At 54.8% G+C, this 17295-nt stretch overlaps 1 protein-coding gene across 5 annotated transcripts in view; it reads right to left on the bottom strand.

Moving 5' to 3' along the window:
• TUB (TUB bipartite transcription factor) overlaps positions 1-17295 on the bottom strand; it is a 101901-nt gene that overhangs the window by 16058 nt on the left and 68548 nt on the right. The window contains exon 1 of one of the 5 annotated variants that reach the window (XM_032356854.1): positions 6640-7021. The exons of the other annotated variants lie outside the window; for them this stretch is intronic. Within the exon in view, the coding sequence (XP_032212745.1) occupies positions 6640-6677 (38 nt within the window). The 5' untranslated portion in view covers positions 6678-7021. Of the gene's footprint in view, positions 1-6639; positions 7022-17295 lie in introns of those variants that run through there. 5 annotated transcript variants of the gene reach the window in all.

Raw genomic sequence — 17295 nt, 5'->3', positions numbered from 1 at the left:
TCTCCCAGGGTCAGTGTGTATTCCTTTAAAACGCGCAGGATCTGGACAGAAACGGCACTCTGGACGCCATGTGGCCCTGGCAGACGGCAACGACGGGGTCTGAATCCAGCTGTGCTCTGCCTGCCCGGTTCTGTGCCTGGGTCCACGCTGGGCAGCCGGCAGCGCAGTCACACGCTAGCAGCCTGGCCACGGGAGCCCAAGCGGCCTCTGAGAGACTGCCGGCTCAGCTTCCTGCAGACAGGGGCAGCTTTGTGGCCAGCATGATGCCCGACCCCTGTGTTTTCCTTGGGCAGGGGCAGGGAGGGGAGCCAGGTAATCCCAGGACCGAGCCTGGTGAGCAGGGCAGAGAAGACGCCCTCTGTGGGCTGTGGTGCTGACGCAAACATCTGGGTTCATTCAGAAAAGGGGACGTCCACCTGCGAGCTAAACTGACATGAGCAAAGCCACCTCCAGAACCACTGGGTCACCGCAACAGCTCGATGGACAAAGGCAAATCTGATAGTGTCCCTATCTGTGGAGGGGCAGAGGGGGGCTGCATTCAGCCCAGGCTACTGTCCCACTGCCATGGACTCTCCACATGTCACGCGCGCAGGCAAGGAGGCTGCTTTCCTCTGCCGCCAGCCCCACCTCCATTCCCTGAGCAGGAACCACTGGCGTTGTTAGTAATGCTGCTCACCTGGAAGGATCATAGGTGGAATGGACTTGACTGACCTCTGGCCCTCACAGAAAGATGGATGAGCAAGGGATAAGTTTCTAAAGAGATTCCAGAAACTCAGATAGCCTGGAAGTGCGTGGGGAGCCAGCCCCCACCTCCCAAGAGGCACACTGCAGCAGCGGGGTGGGGGTTGGGGGGCGCGGTGCTGGGAAAGCATCAAGCCCCGGGGAGGAACAACATGCCTGGCCACAAAGGACCCCCCAGGAGGGCCGGCAGTCCACGGACCTCCGAGTAGTGGCTCTGAGGGTGGGCTACAGCATGTCCACAAAGCAGCTTCCTGCTGCAGCCCTGTGTCTGAGGCACACATCTGTCCCTGACCGAGAACAAATCCCCACAAGTCCTAGCGGCTGCGGAGAACCACAGCGACAAGGTGGCTGTCCCAGGCAGGCCCCGGGGCCCAACCCCTGCAGGCGGCCCTGCCCTCAAGCTCCCACCATGGCACCTTCCTTCCCTTCTCACCACCACCGCCCGGCCTGCCTCCACCCAATGGGCACTGTTCTCAACAGCACTAAATGATAACCACAGAGGAGACAGTAATGGCTTTTTAACAACTCGGGCTCCAATTATGGAATCACTGCCAAGCCCAGGCTGCCAGCTGCGGCCCCGCCAGGAGACTCGGACAGGAGACAGGGCACTGATGGATGGGTCCTCCAGCTGACCCCGGCAGCTCCTTCATCTCGGTCGCCTCCTGCTGGGGACTGGACAAGGGATATCCAGTAACGCACTGGCCACGGGCTCCTGAGGGTCAGAGAAACCCGATCTGCAGTGTCCATCAATCCCTTGACTCTGCCCAGGGCCAACGAGGGGGCCCTTCGCCTCCCAGGGAGACAGCCCCTCCATATCCTCCTGCTTCTCACAAGCCGCCCAACAGATAATGGAAGAGAAAACCATGCTTGATAACAAGGGAGAGCAGGGGCACTTCTCCCATGGGATGGAAAAGCCAGACGTGGACAACACATTTAGGAAGCCGCGCCCCTGCCTCTCTCTAGACTCCACTGTGCATGCTCAGCTAACCCACCAGAGCTGACCAGAGACCTGGGGGCCAGGCTACCTAGGGACAGTCTCGTACCCCACGCCCAATTCACCCTCTGCTTTTGTGCCCTCATTCCTTCCACCCAGTCACAAAGGAAGCTGCCCCCGCTGGATCCAGGGAGTCAGAGGAGGAAAGGCCACCCACGGGGTCAGGCTGCAAGCCCTGTACCTAGGGATGCCAGACTCCCCCACCCCCACCCCAGCATGCCCAGATCTGTCCCTAGTGCCTGCCTGGAAACCAGGGAAACACAGAATGGGTGGGAACAGGGGCAGCCCCAAAAGGGAGAAGCCCACAGGGCTCACAGGAGTCCAGCCAATAATTAAAACTGCTATGTGCACTCGGCCCTGACTCAGGGATTCAGAACTGCTGGGGAAGTTACCTCAGAATCAATCCCTCGCCTCATTTTCTCCTTTAAAGCAAGAAACATAGGTGATTGTAATGCTCAGTCATGCAAATGAGGACTAGAAGCCACAGCTGGTGATCTCTAAAGAACAAAAAAGAAATCAGAGAGTTGCTGAAAGTATGCAAATGCAGACTTCGGTTCGGATGGGGGAAGCAATCAGTCTGTACATCCATCAGTCTTACACAGGCCCCAGATCACAGATTCGCTCAAGAGCTAGAAGACCCCGTGACTGAGCAGGCGCCAGCCCAGTCCACAAGCAAGTCAGGCCACATACACCCAGACCTATCCAGGAAAACAGGAGGGCAGCATAGCCAGGGTTCCCCATGGAATCACGAGGACCAGTGACAGTCACTTGGGGGCAAAATAAAGCAATGTGAGTGGCGTGTGCTCCAAGGAGACAGACCCTCAACGGTTTTTGCAACATGCCATAATCAGAGGAGGTTTCCAGCATCCCGCTTCCCTTGCTAAGCGTGTTTACTGATGACCTAAAGACAAAGCGGGCCTCTCAGCCGACTTCTAGGTGACACAACGCCAAAGTGGTATTAAACTGTTCACTGGGACAGTATGACTTCAGAAGACACTGGTGAGCTAGCAGAGTCTAACCGGTGCCTAACAGGAGAAGGTCACGTTTTACCTGTGGGTCCCCAAACCCAGGTCTGCCCCACATAGGCAGAATGGGGTACATAGGGCTTGACATCAGCCGGATGAGACTTCAGGGTTCTATTTACAGAGGCCTCAAGGTGACAAGCTGGTGAGCCAAAGCTGTCCCCAATTATAGGGAGCACCCAAGGTCAACAATGGGAGCAGGGCCCCCAGCAAGGAAGTAACCGCCTCCCTCGGCTCAGTGTGGGAAAAGAGGAAGCTGCAGGGCGTCCGGCCCTGCGCTGGAGGGGCAGAGACATGGTCCCTGCTGCTGCAGTCCTCTCCTCCACCCATGTTCTTGCTGCCCCTACCCGAAGCCGCAGCAGGGAGACGTCCCCGTGCGCCGGGCTCCCCTCCCTGCTGCAGGAGGTGAAGCAGCAGCCGGAGCCCCCACAGCACCCCAAGGCTTCCCACACAGGCAGAGCCGACAGAACCAAGCCTTGCTTGGGCAGCAGTCCTTGCACTCCCCAGAAAGTGGTGGGAGGACCTTCACAAGAGCCAGGAGGAGGGAAAACTCAGAGGCACGCCGAGGCTCACCCCAAGAAGAGCCTTCGAGCGCTCACAGCCACGTGAGGGAAGGGAGCACTCAAAGGACTGACTGGACAGCCTGTGAGGGCCCTTCCGGCAGCGGCGCTCATTCTCTGACCCAGGGCCTCGCTCTTCCAGCACTAGTGCCCTTCCTGAGGGGAGACTACTACGTCCCCTGTGCTGAGAAGCCTGGTGTGCAGCCAGGAAAGCCAGGAAGTCCACAAAGCTGCCTGGGGATGCCTCTTTGACTGAAAGTAGTGTGCATCTTGTCTGGGCTGGGCCGCACCGGGCACACAGCCCAGGACCAAATGGGGTCCTTGCTCTCCAGGAGTTCGTGGCCGGGTTGGGGGGACGCAGTGCAGAGAGAGCACTAAGGACAAGGCCTGCCATCCCTCCCTCGCTCTTAACGCTCCACCTGCAATTCATAAGGGTTGTGAAGCTGGGAAGGAGGAGCATTTACTACTCAAGAAGAACAGAAGAAGAGAAAATGGCAGAAGTGCGAATTATCAGTACTAGTAAGAATAGACAAACATCAAAACACAAAACATTATTCCAATTGTTCAACTTCATAAACTAAACGACTCCCTTCTGAGTCAGAGTGTGAGATTACTCCACGATCCTTATAAACTGAGCCACAATTACCCTTAAGACGATTATCGCCAACCGGCAGTTACTTCAAAGAAAATGAGCCAGGCCTAGGGAACGCAGGTGCAGCCATCACAGAGGGAGGAAAACCCCTACCAGGAGAGCTAACAAGAAATCGACCGAATGCTCTCCCCCCAACCAAAGGACGCATTCCGGTTCTGACATGCTGTGACACTGGGGAAACCGCATACCAAAGCACAAGGCACATGCACGCATGCCCACCCCTTCATCTGCAAGGAAGCGGCCTCGCCTGTCTTCTGCCCCAGTTTTCTGCGATCACGCAGGCATGGGGCTTTAACTGCAATCAGCAGCCCAGTAAATGGGAGAAGCAATTTGCATCTCCTCTTCTCCGCCTGGGTCTCCCCCATTCTGGAAGTCTACACCCAAGGTCCGGTGCTTTCCCAGGCTCAGAGCACGCTCAGAAAGACCCCAGCAAGGCAGGAGAGATTCTGGCAACTTCGGAATATAGCCCGCCCCCAGCTCGAGAACCCCCCTCCCTGCCACACAGCAAGGCAGGGATGACGGGCAACCGCAAGCTGGCAGGGCCACAAGGGTGCCAAGCTGCCCTTCAGGGATAGGATTCTGTGCTCCAGGTGGCATGTGCAGGTCCAAGAAAGGAATGCAGGAATAGGGCAGTTGGGCCTGGGCTGGGGCAAGTGCCAAATCACCCCCTGAAGGATGCCAGTGCCCTGAGCACCACTGGAGGACAAAGCCATTTCTCAAAGATAAGCCCACCTCCCGAGGGACCCCGTTCCTAGAGGCAGGCTTTCTCTGAGACTTGTGCACTTACTCTACACCCTGTTCTGGTCTTTGGCTTCTGAGAGAGGCTCCCCTAAACCATGATCTAGCCTGGCCCCTAGTCCACCAGATCCTAAACACCCCATCATATCTACAGCCACAAGCGCTGTCCCTTCCTGCCCTCCTAAGTCAGCCTGGCCACCACCCTGCCAAGTGCTCCCCCTAAGCTTACTTCCACAACATTAGAGGGGAGACCCCTCAGCCTGCAGGTGCTACCCAGGCACCTCTGCTGGATGGCTAGAAAAGGCTGATGGTACTCCGTGGGGCTGCACAGTCTTCTAGAAGGTCCTTGGCACAGACATGTCAAGTCATGGTATCCCAGAAACTACCTGTGCCCCCAGCCTGGACACCAGTGGAGGGTAACAGCTCTTGAGTCAGCAAAGCCCCAGTCTCCCGATGGGGGTATCTCCCTGATCCATGGCAGACTCTGAGAAGCGACTGCATTATGCCTGCAGGAAACCCTATGGGTGACTCGTGTGTGTGTGCACGTGTGTATGCTGGTGGGAGGGGCACCCACAAATTCTCACTTGAGAAGCTCTAAAGCCCCCAAAGGAGCTTAGAGACAACAGCTCTCAAAGAAAAAGGCTGGATTCCCCAGGTCAGTGACAGGTGCTTGCTTGCAGAAGGATCTGCTTTTAACAAGCCTCAGGCGGTTTCGGCTGGTTTCCATTTTGGATGCTGTCTGGACAGACTCCTAGAAGAGATCTGTCAGAAATATTTTCTATGGGTGACTGGAATCAGGTCCCTTCCCCAGAGCTGGCTGTGTTACAAGGCAGGTCCTGAGGGTCTGCTCCTCCAGCCCGCAGGCATGGGCACCTAGGCAGGCAATAACATTGTGGCCCCGGCAGTCCAGCACCCATCTTACACACATGCCTCGGGGAGGCCCAGAGACAGCCCCGTAGCCCATGGCAACCAGGAGCCAATAGGTGGCCAAGGATCTGGTGCTGCCATGACAATGAGCTCTATTCCAGGGGTAATGGAGAGAATGAAGAGTGGATGGGGGAAAGGCCTGCACCTGGGAGAGAACCCCCCAACGCCCCTCCCCCACCCCGACCACCACTCAACTGGCAAAGCCCATCCATCCTTGGGACATACCACAGACTCTGGGAACACAGGGTAGGCAACCCTGCTGTCCTGAGTGCTCTTACGCATGTAAAGGCAGTGTGTGTATTGTGAGTTGGTGTGTGTCCAGGTATAGAGCTGTTCCAAGTGGATTTCTGAGTCCCTGATAGACAGGAGTCGTACCTGTGAGGGGGTTGCGGGTGTCAGGTATTGTCCAAATACAGGATGTGTATGGGCGCAGGGAGTAGGAGTACACCTGCGTGAGACCAAGAATCAGCGTGTGTGGAGACGTACCGGGTGCATGTGTCTATGAGCGGCCTGTGCTCTTGGTTCAGAATAACTGCCTCCAGGAATTCATGCTCTGCGTGTGTGAACAGACCGGCAGGAGCCTCTCTGGCCCGATGCACACACGGGGGGTGCGTGCCTGCAGCTGCACGAGTGTCTGTCTACAGCTATACCGGCGTGTGACCCCGTGTGCGGGGCCTAGGAGGGGGCTCAGAGCAGTGCGCTCCCTCCCCGCGCGACCACATGGCGCTGCCCGACCCAACACGGCCCACACGGGCCCAGAGAACTGGTCCCTTCCAGCAACCCCTGCGGAGGAGTGATGGGGCAGGGCAGGCCGGCTCAGTCCGCCCGGGGCCCAAAGTTGGGGTAGAAAGGCCCGGCGCCTCCAGCCCGCGCCCGCAGTGTGGGATGGGATGAGTACAGGGGCCCTGCGCTCCGGGTCGGGGTGGGGGGCGCCGCTCGTCCCGAGCGCTCCGGGTCGGCCCACGCCCCCGAGCTGAAGGGGAGGTGGGACCGGCGTCCGCGTACCTGTAGGGAATCCAGTCGGAATGCGGCTTGGAAGTCATGTCTCCCGGGGGCGGGGCGGCGGCTGCGGCTCTGAAAGCCCGGGCCCGCGGGGGACGGCGCGGGGGCCCTGCTCAGCTCCCGGGCCGCCCCGGGCCGCATCCTCCCGGGCCGGGGCGCTGGGCCCCGCCGAGGCCCGCGCCGCACGCCAGGGCCCCGGCCGCGGGCTTAGCGAGCGGCTGTGTGCGCGGCGCGATGGGCGAATTGGCGGAGTGCGCGGGGCCGCGGCGGGCGTGCGCGCGCGTGGAAGCAGGAAAGGCCGGCCGCACCGCCGGGCGCCACTGGAGGGGCTCGGTCCCGCGCGGAGGGGCGCGAGCGCTGCGTGGCAGCGGCCCGCCCCCGCCCCCTCGCCCCGCCCCTGGCAGAGACCCCACCCCCGGCCGGCGCCGGCGTTCCGAACGCCCCCGCCTCCGCTCCTTCCCCGAAGCCCCGGGGGCTCCCGCGCGGCACACGTGACCGCGCCCGCGCCCACCCCGGGCTAAGGCCGCTGCGGCGGGGCGGATCCCCAGACCCCTAAGCCTCAGTTTCTTCTTCTGTGAAGCGGGGATATTACTAACTCCTACCTGCCTGCCTGTCTTACCTATCTCCACTAAGAGATGGGAACCACCGCTTAGATGGGGGGAAGAGGGGAGGAGCAGTGGGTGAGGAGGGGATCCTTGGGGGGCGGGAAGGGGCTGAGGGCAGAAAAGAGGTCTCGGGGAACCTGCAGGTCCCATGCCTGCAGGCTGGCCTTCCTTTCTCTGCCCCTTCCAGTCCCCCACCCCCATCCTCACAGGCCCCAGGGGAACCTTTGTTTTTTTTTTAGCAAGGGAGCTGCTTTCTCAAAGCCCTTGGTCTTTCTGCTCTAAGCTGTAGCAGTCAAGAGAAGAACAACGTATGCTATTGCATTCCCAGCCCGTACAGATTTATATTTAAGCTCCACAACAGCCTTGAGAGGCAAGTATTTTATTCCTATTTCCAGAGAATAAAGCATCCGTAATGCTAAGATGGCCAAGGGTACTAAGCTACAAAGCGACGGAGCTGAAATGGAACCAGGGCCTGAGTCCTCCAAAGCTCTTCTAGGGGCCACACTTAAAAGGAGGCAGAAATTTTCCAAAAAAAGGTCATCTTAAAGTCTCTGAGTGCCGAGGAGGTCTTGGCTGTGAGTCACACCAACTCTAAAGCAAGCCATGCAAGATGAGGTGAAGGACAGTGAATCCCCAGCAGGGGAGGAGGGAACTGGTGATGGGGCGGGGGTCTGCTGCGGGGCTCAGGCTCCACACTCCTGGTGGGTATCCTCACCAGCACCCTGGAGTCAGCAGCATAGAGACCCTGCAACCATGCAGGTCCATGTGTGAAACAGGCCATCAGGACAGCATGACTGGGTGGGAAAGAGTGTGAAAAGAACCAGCTGGGCTGAGAGAGGACCCCATCCTGCTGCCCTAGGTCCACACAGCCAGGACTCCCCACCCCAGGACTGTCCCAGCCTTTCTGCCTGGCTTGGCCTTCCCCATTAACTACGAAAACAATAACCAGAATGTCCGGAGTGTTCGCTGGGCTCCAGGTGCTCTCTACACTGCAACTCCTTTCATCCTCACAACTACCCTAGCAGGTGAAGGCTCTCATCATACCCAGTTCACAGCAGAAAAAAACTGGGACACAGAAAAGGTGAAGATCTTGCCTGAAGTCGGAGACGTTCCGTGGTGAAGCTAAGATTCGCACAAAGCAGTCTGGGCCCATAGCCCTTGCCGTTAGCCTCCTTCCGGCCTAGCTCGATTCATGCCGTGCACAGGCCACACACTGGGTCTCTTTCTTCAGGCTTCTGGAGTACAGGACAGAACAGCATCGATACTCTCTGAAGGCCATGACCAACCTCCAAGAGCTATCACTGTCCCAGTGGATAGAGAGTAGACAAAAGGAATCACCCCTGAGTGGGGTGCAGGGGACCGAAAGCAGGGCTGTTTCCTTGCCTGCTGGGACACTTGGAATGGGCCTCGGTTCCACCAAGGGTTCCCAGGAAGGTTAGCAGAAAGGGACTGGCCCCTGCTTTGGAGGTCCAAGCACTACCCTGAGGGCCTCTGTCCTTTAGGACCGGAGGACAGAACCTTGCCTAGCAACATGAGGCTGGTCCCATCCTCCAGGCCACATTTCCACAAACTACAGTCTACAGCTACCACTTCAGTGAGGACTCGAGCCTAGAAGACTTCCCCTTCAAGCATGTGAATGCTTTCCCCATTTATTCCCAAATCATCTGACACCTTAAAGCAATCAGAATCAAGTTGGAAGGTCTCAGGAGCCTAAAGTAATTGAATCTATTAAATAGATACTTCAGGTTCTGTCCTAAGAGAGCAAAATCTGGAGGCAGAGTGAGGTGCAGAAATAAGACAGCTCCCCATGTCTCTTCCTGTAGAGGCTGTGCACGTGCCAATGGGATGTGTGGGAGCCAGTGGGACTGTGTGCATGAGTGTGCATGAGTGTGTGTGTGTGTGTGGTGTGCCTGCTGCTGACTGGGTCTGCACAAGAACATTTGTTGGATGGCATGCTGGTGGGTATGGGCATGGGGAGGATCTCAGTATGTGCCTCTGTGAGTTCTAAAGGGTATGTAAGTCTTCACACTCAACTCAGACCTGGCAATGGGTTTTCCTGCTCAAAGAGCTTTCCTGGTTGACATTTTAAGGGTATGCCCTTGGCTTCCATCAGAAAGCCACATGAGGTAGATTGCAGTGGCCCATGGTTAGACTACAACTGTGCTATAGGGTGACCTTGAGAAAGGGCCTAAGCTTTTTAAATTTAGCCTGCGGAACCAAGTGATCTCCACCAAAATCCCACCACATAGCAAACCCAACGCCTGCCTCACCACCTGCCCAAACTCTGCAAGGGTGGACTGAAATTCTCCTTGTTGCCTTTTAGGTATTTTCTTTTTCTTTCTTCCTTTTTTTTTTTTTTTTTTTAAGATTTTAGGGGCACCTGGGTGGCTCAGTCATTAAGTGTCTGCCTTCAGCTCAGTTCATGATCCTGGGTTCCTGGGATCTAGTCCTGCATCCGGCTCCCTGCTCAGCAGGAAGCCTGCTTCTCTCTCTCCCACTCCCCCTGCTTGTGTTTCCTTTCTTGCTGTGTCTGTCAAATAAAAAAATAAAAAAATAATTTTTTTTAAGCTTACTTGTCAGAGAGAGACAGCAAGTGCACAGAGAGAAGCAGGCTTCCAGCCAAGCAAGGAGCCTGATGGAGGGACTCGATTCCAGGATCCTGGGATCATGACCTGAGCCGAGGGCAGATGCTTAACTGACTGAGCTACCCAGGTGTCCCACCTTTCAGACATTTTCAAACAGGACCACAGTTTGTGAGGGGAGTACAAGAGTTTAGGCCAAAGGAGACCCTCCCACCTGCTGTCCCAGCTGGAAGACCCCAATGCAAGCACCTCCAGGCAAGATGAGTTCACCTAACAAAGAAGGTTCACACCTTCTTTCGGCACCTTGCCACTTCCATGTGCAGGTTTAAATTTTCTGTTTCTAATTTAACAGTTGTATTGAGTGTGGCCCACCTCTAATCAATTTTGGATGCAACAGGATATGAACAATAAGTGAGTATCTACCCAGATGGGGCAGCCAGTCCCAGGGTGCCCCGCCTCGGAGCTTGGAGCTCGGTGTTGCATCCCTGCGGGCTGAGGAAGGTGATGGGCTCGACAAGCCCGGGCTTGCAGGTCCATGCAGGGCTCTGGCTGGCGTCAGTCCTGGTTCTGCTCTCAGGGAGCTTTCAGTCTGACAGGAGACACGCCAAGCCCCCAGGTGCTAGGGTTACAACACATGTGTATAAGATGCTGGGGGCACAGAGGAGGGGCAGCCAGTGGTAGCAAGGGGAGGGAGTCAGGGTAGGACAAATCTGCCCTGAGAGAGAAAAAGATGACATCTGAATTGGTCCTTGAAGGATGAGTAGGATTTTGATAGACTGATAAAAAAGGAAAGGGGATGCTTACCAGTTACTGAGAGTCTACAAATGGCCTAGCGCCAAGCTGGGTTCTTTTACCAAAGGGCGTTCTAGACATAGAAGATGACATGACCAAAGCTACGAGGATATGAGAACATGTGACCAGAGCAGCTGATAACCGAAATGCAAAACCACAGGGTAGCACAGAACTGAGTGGTTCCATGTGGCCGGAGAAGGGCCTAGAAAGTTAAGGCAGGGCCAGATCACACGACACCCTGAACCCCGAACGCCAGGCTGAAGAGTTTGAACTTTATCCTACAGCCAACAGGAAACCACTAAAGGGTTTTAAGCCAAGAATGACCTGCCCAGATGTACTTTCAGCAAGATCTCATCGGGAGCAAACGGAGGACAGAGGGAGACAAGGCCAGACATTCTGACAACGGCGAGCTGGGTAATGGGAAAGTCTAGGACAGAGATGAACAGGCCTGAAACCAGAGCTCTGTGCCTTTTCAAAGCTGTTGAGCTGACATGATGGCAAATGTCAGCCCAAGTGTGGACGCCTGATAGTGCCCTCCAAAATCCTCGTTTAAATAACTGTGGACTATATGAAGCCCCATTTCCCACTGCCCCATTTCTACCTGGCTCAGGGGAGATGAACAGGCTTACTGATGTATTTGAGAGGATGTCAGGTAAGCACTTGCAGAACTAAAAGTAATAGGCCTATTTTCCAAATAACTGCAGGAGATAATAGTAAATTCAAACCTCCAACTCCACCACCATCATCACCACCACAAGCAGAGTCGGAAGAAAACATAACACTGGGATAGAGCCAAATGTAAGAGTGACGGAGTGAGTATAAGTGGGGGGCCTGTGAGTGGGATCACACACGACCATCACTGGTTGAATGCACGCTCTGGGCTAGGCACCCCTCCCCGGGTTTCACAGGAAGCAAATATGGGCAAGAGGATAACAAAATGCAATTCTCCAGTGGAGGTGCAGAGTGAAGAGATAATGCATTGTCAAGTGCGATAAAACAGCCCTGACCAAACAGGACTTGGAAGCCAGATGGTGGAAACTTGGGTCTGTACCATTAGCCAACGTCTACCTCTAAATTGTTAGAGGCTGAGGGAGAGTTTTAGAGAGAGTCTCCAGGTCCAATGGACCTTCCGTGGAAGCAGGGAAGGCTCCATGGCCTTTGCCTCAAATCCAAAGAGGGGGGCTTGAAGGAGATCCCCCAGGATGGTCCTGAGGTCCTGGGGCACAGGCAGTGGGTGCAGGCCTGCAAACTCGAAGAGCAGGCGGTGGGTGGCTGCCTGAGGGCTGAGCGGATGCTGCTGCTTCAAGGTCAGGTCTGTGGGCTCAAGAAATGTGAGCTTTTTCCTGTGGACCAGTGTGGGTCCCAATACGAGAGTCAGATGCAGTTATCTTAGATCTTACCTGAGAGGGCCCTGTTGTGGAAGGAGGTGATAGTGGGGAGAGGGGATGAGTCCAGGCTTCCCAGAGCCTGAGAAAGGAACCATAGTGTCCTGTGGATCTATGGGAAGTGAGGGTCACCTCCATCAAGGGAGCTGAGCTTATGGAGACACCCAAGTGATGGAGTGGTGTCCAAAGCACCCAGATTGTGGTTGGGGGAGAATTTTCCTGCTCCTCGCCTCTCTTCTTCCCTCCCTCCCATCACGCTGGACCCTGAAAAGGGTCAGAACAGCAAGCTAGACCCCCTCCCACAGGCAGCTGGCTCACAGCACAATGTCACAGGCAAGAAGAGCTGGTGTAAATCTGAAATTGAAAGATTTTTTTTATTACAATAGACAGGACATATTAATTACTGACAGGACAAACTTCAGTTACCTGGAAATGACAGAGAAGTCATGGGACTTAGCCTTAATTTCATCTAGTTTTGGGGGGACTGGGTAGCAACCGCAGAGAATAAAATTAAAGAGACCACGGGAGACAAAAATAAAGTTTGCTTTATGATAACATCTCATGAGTCATGCCTATTCAACCTAACCAATACACATGGCTCAGTTCACTGAATCCTCACAACACCACTATGGGGTAAGTACTATTATTATCCCCATTTTACAGGTGAACAAATGGGAGGTTACATAACCCGCTCGAAGTCACACAGATCATAAGTGGGAGAGTTCACATTCAAACTCAGGCACCAGAGAGTTCTAGAGCCACAGGCTTAACCACAATCCTCAGTCCTCGAGAGAAAACCAGATGACGAGAGCCTTAGGCTTTTGAATCATCCATTCCCATTCTAGAAGCCTGACCAAGGGAGACCTGCAGCGGAGTCCAAAGTTTACCAACAGAGATCGTCAGCACCCCTTTTTTTTCTAACGGGAGAAATCGGCAGGGGTAGGGGGTATAAAACGTCGGTCGGGACTTGGTTTTAAGTAAAGCATTCTGTATTCAGTCGGATCATTAGGCTTCCTTTACAGGGGGGATTAACCACAGGGGAGCAGGCTTACGAGACGGGGTCTGATACTGCCGGAAGTAATGCGCTCCAAGAAGCCCCGCGGGTTGGCACGTGCATGCATGGGCTCATGAAAAGGGGCCCCGGGGGACAGAGACACAGCCGAGTGCCATCAGCTAGGCCCCCCGAGAACCCCATCCTCTCTGCAGCTGGGTCTTCTTCCAGGTGCTGGCTTCCTCTCATCTCTGGTTTTCCACTCCTGTGAGGGCCTAGTAACCCCAAGAGAGCCCAGATGACACCCCTGGCCCCCGGTGTGGGGGGAGGGGAAGAAAGCGACAGTAAATACTGTCGGTGAACAGTGGATTTTGTAAGTAAGTAAATAAATAAATATTTTGAAATCTGTGCAGCTGAAATCTTCCTAGTCACCCAGTGGAGCAGGATCGGTCACCAGGACTACCTCCACAGGGCCGCACAGTGACGTGTGCTGGCACTGGAAATACCCGGGGTCAGGTCATTCATCTTGGAGGGGCACAGGGGATACGGGGAAGGATGTTGAATCTTAACAGCTCCCCCAAACCCCCCTCGCCGGCTCCACTCTGACAATCTACTCACTTTCGTCCTCTGAGGGCCCAGGCAGGGGGCGGGGAGGCTGGGCGCTCCGTGGCCCAGTCCTGGACTGGCTGTCCCTCCCAGACAAGTCCCCCCACCCCCATTTCCTGACAGGGCTTCTAGGCCCTGCTCTCCAGGGAGCAGGGGCCAAGGTTATAAACACAAAAATGCCTCTGAGAAGGAGCAGCCAGGCACTGTGCTCAGCCTGCGGGAGGGGTCTGTTTTCCCAGCATTATTGGATTTGCAGATAAGCAACAAGGAATTAAGCTGATCAGGAAGAGAGGGGCAGAGCTCTCATTTGTTCATAATGCAGGATTTATCTAGCAGAGCCCTCTCCTTTGTCAAACAGAGAGCCAGTGCCTTCATATCCTCCAGCAAAGAACATTTTATTTTGTAACCTTTCAGAAAAGCCTCTGAGTGTGCGGTTTTTGACCTGTTATTCTTCTTCACCTAAGAAACCCTTGGTTATTTAAAATGAGAAATGCATTTTAAACAATCCTACTCTGAATTTACAACCCAATCTCTCTAGCAAGAGGAATCAGACCCTGAAATGCAATTTGAACTATTTGCCAAGTTTATTACTCCCAATATACCAATATTTCACTCCATGGCCTTCCCTCTTGCTGAGGATGGTTCATAACTATCAGACTAGGCCCACCAGGTCATTGAGGACGCAGTGTCCTAAAAGGCAGTGCCATGGGACTGGAGTCGATAGTTTTGCCTCTCTGGCTCAATGTTCCTATCGCTGAAATGGATATAAAAGTTCAAACGCCTGTAACAGTAGTGAATATAGCGGAAAGACGAGACCAAGGTTGCTGGCTCTGCCACTAATGTGCTGTGTGACCTTGAGTGAGTATGTGGCCTCTCTGTGCCTCATGAAGATCAGGGGGTGGAACCATTTTGAAAGCTACCTTGCAGCGCTAAATTTCTCTATTTTGACTTTAGAGCATGGCTGACGGCAGACAAAAGATAGTTATGTTTGCCCAACTCTGAGGGAAGGATAAAAGTCTTGTATTTTATAGAAGAAATGCACAAGAGTGAAAACATGCTAGATATAAGAGAGGAACTCTTGTCTTCCCTGTGCTGCCAACTCACTGGGTGGCAGAAGACCACCCACCCAGACTTGCCTCAGTTTCCTCATCTGTGAAATGGGGACAATGCATGCCTTGCCTACTGCACAGGGTGTGAGCCGCTGAACTGAGAGGAATGTGACCGCGGGGTGGGAAGTCTAAGCACTGTGGCAAGGTGACAAGGATTAGCCATGAGAGCTCCCATCTAGCGAGCCCGCACCCCGGTGGCACTGTGCTAAGCAGTGCTGCATTATCTCACTGATGGCTCAGGGCATCCCGAGGAGCCAGCATGTGGAGGGAGGCAGAAGCGTTCTGGCTCTTACGGTGCTCGCCAAAGATTTGCCTCAGAGCCTCCGCCTCAGCAAGGATGAGGACAGAAGTCCCAGGGGCGGTTGCCCTGCCTGGGCTCTAGGAGGGAGGAGAGGGCCGCCTACTCCTCCATGTTGTCTCCCAGCTCTGGTACAGGAAGGAGGCCCTGGTGAGCCCCCTCCAGGCTTCCTTGGATGAAGGAAGGGCCACACAGCTAGTGGGCCTGGGCCGGGTAGCATCTGCTTCTGCCTTTTTCCAATTCCAGGCTGCTTTGGACCTCTCTGCCTCTCTCCCTGATTTCCGGTCCCCCTCACAACGGGCGCCACCCATCCTGCGGCCACAGAGCCTGGGCCTTCCTGACCCTGCCGCCTTGAGGCTGGTGGGGAGAGGTGCCTTGGGGACAGGGGTTCCGTTCAGCAGGCCAAGGCCCTGGATTGTAGTCCAGTTGGCCCTTTCCTGGCCCTCACACTCATCAGGACTTCTGGGGTCTCCCTGGAGTTGGCTAAGCTGGGCCTGCCCTTCGAATAGACTTCAGCGGTCTCCATTCTGCAGGAGTCAAGACCCTGGGAGGCGCTAGTCACTCATCTGCTCTGCCCCAGCCACCTGACCACCGGCTCCCAAATCCCCCAGGTCTCTGCAATGGGTCCCACCCCCCATCCTCACAACGCAGCCCATGTGGTTTTCCGGAGCTATGCCTACCCATTCCCCTGGCTCCACCAACTTGTTCCCAGCTTTCCTCCACCCCACCTCTTGGCTGTGACACGATGTGGGACCCTCCCCCAGGCCCCCCAACGGGGACAGGTGACCAGACACTTGCGGACATTGCTGCCGTGCCCTCCCTTGCACGGAAGATGCCACAAATGTCTGGATGGCGGGAAACCTGAGATCCGAGTGTTAGTCCCTGGCCTCCCATGTGACGGCAGACGAGTCCCGTCCCAGTGTTCTTGGCCTCGACGTATCAGTATATAAGAGGAGGGGTGGATTGACGGCTAGGGCCCCCAAGATCACTAGAGTTCCATTATCTAGAGCCCCATCAGACAATTTACAGGAAAAGGACATCACTTCTCTCCTCCTATCCCAACTGGCCTTGGAGAGCAGAGTAGAGCACACTCAGATCAGGCTCACCTTGCTCTCATACCCCACACCCCCAAGCAAAAGGTACGATGAGCAGAGAGACCTTTCCCTTACCCTGTCACACGGAAGACAGACAGGAGGTACAGAATGCACCCCAGCAAGGGAGTCTGAATTCCCTCCCTCTCCCCATGAAAAAGAGTAGATGTGATGCGCACATACAAACAACCCAATGGAAAGGTGAACAGACAAGTCCCAGAGAAACTCCGAACGGCCACAGACATGTGGGAAAATGGGTACCTTGATATCCACCCCCATCCTGGAATTCAATCCCTCGCCAGGTCCTGTTGATACTAAACACTAAGTATCTCTTCAACTGGTCCCCTTCTCCCCACCTCCAAGGCCACCTCCAAGGCCACCACCATGACCCCAGGGGCTCCACCTGTGGCCTGGGACAGCCTGTGGTGCTTCAGAGCATTCTGGAGCCGGAGCTGCCAGTTCCAGACCAGGCTCTGCCATGAAACCACCTGTGTGCCCGGGCACTTGAGAGTTAATATACACGAGTCACTGCAAGCATCACCTGGGACACAGGGAGATGTGTGACTTAGCTGTTACATAATGGCGTGCACCCCCTTTCCCTCTGGCCGCCCTGCAGTCTCTTCTCACATGGCAGCAAGAGTGATCTTTTCACCGTGCAAACCTGTCACTGCACCTGCTGCTTCCAGTCCTTGCCTGACTCCCTTGCTCATGGACCAAACATTTTAAAGCATCTGCGAAATGGATCACGTTGCTGTTCTCCATACCAGTCTGTTTTCAGACAAGCCCTGCTCACTCCCTCTCTGGCTCTGCAGGAGACGTCTCCTTGGTCTGGAATGTACCAATCCCAATCCCAAGCCCGGTTGCCCAGCCCAAGGCTGCAGTTCTGAGGGGATGGAATGGGCCCAACTACCTGTATTTTTTTAGAAGTTCCTGAGGGCAACACTGATGAATAGTCATTAGTCTACTGTAATAGAAAGGAGTCATAATTTATATTATTGTAAGTGATACAACATGCGGGGGATCCTGAGAAGACATAAGGGAACAATGGGAAAACCTCTGGAATCAGAAATTTCAATAAAGTTGCCAGATAAAAAGATAAAAAGAAAATAACCAAGAACATTTCTGTTATTATTGCAAACTAATAATGTTTCACAGAATGAAAATGAATATATTTCATTTACAATGACAAGACTATGTGTG

Source organism: Mustela erminea, chromosome 9, assembly GCF_009829155.1.
Source record: "Mustela erminea isolate mMusErm1 chromosome 9, mMusErm1.Pri, whole genome shotgun sequence".
Taxonomy (NCBI): Eukaryota; Metazoa; Chordata; class Mammalia; order Carnivora; family Mustelidae; genus Mustela; species Mustela erminea.
Note: the sequence above shows the minus strand (reverse complement) of the source record. Positions and strands in the feature narration are given on the sequence as shown.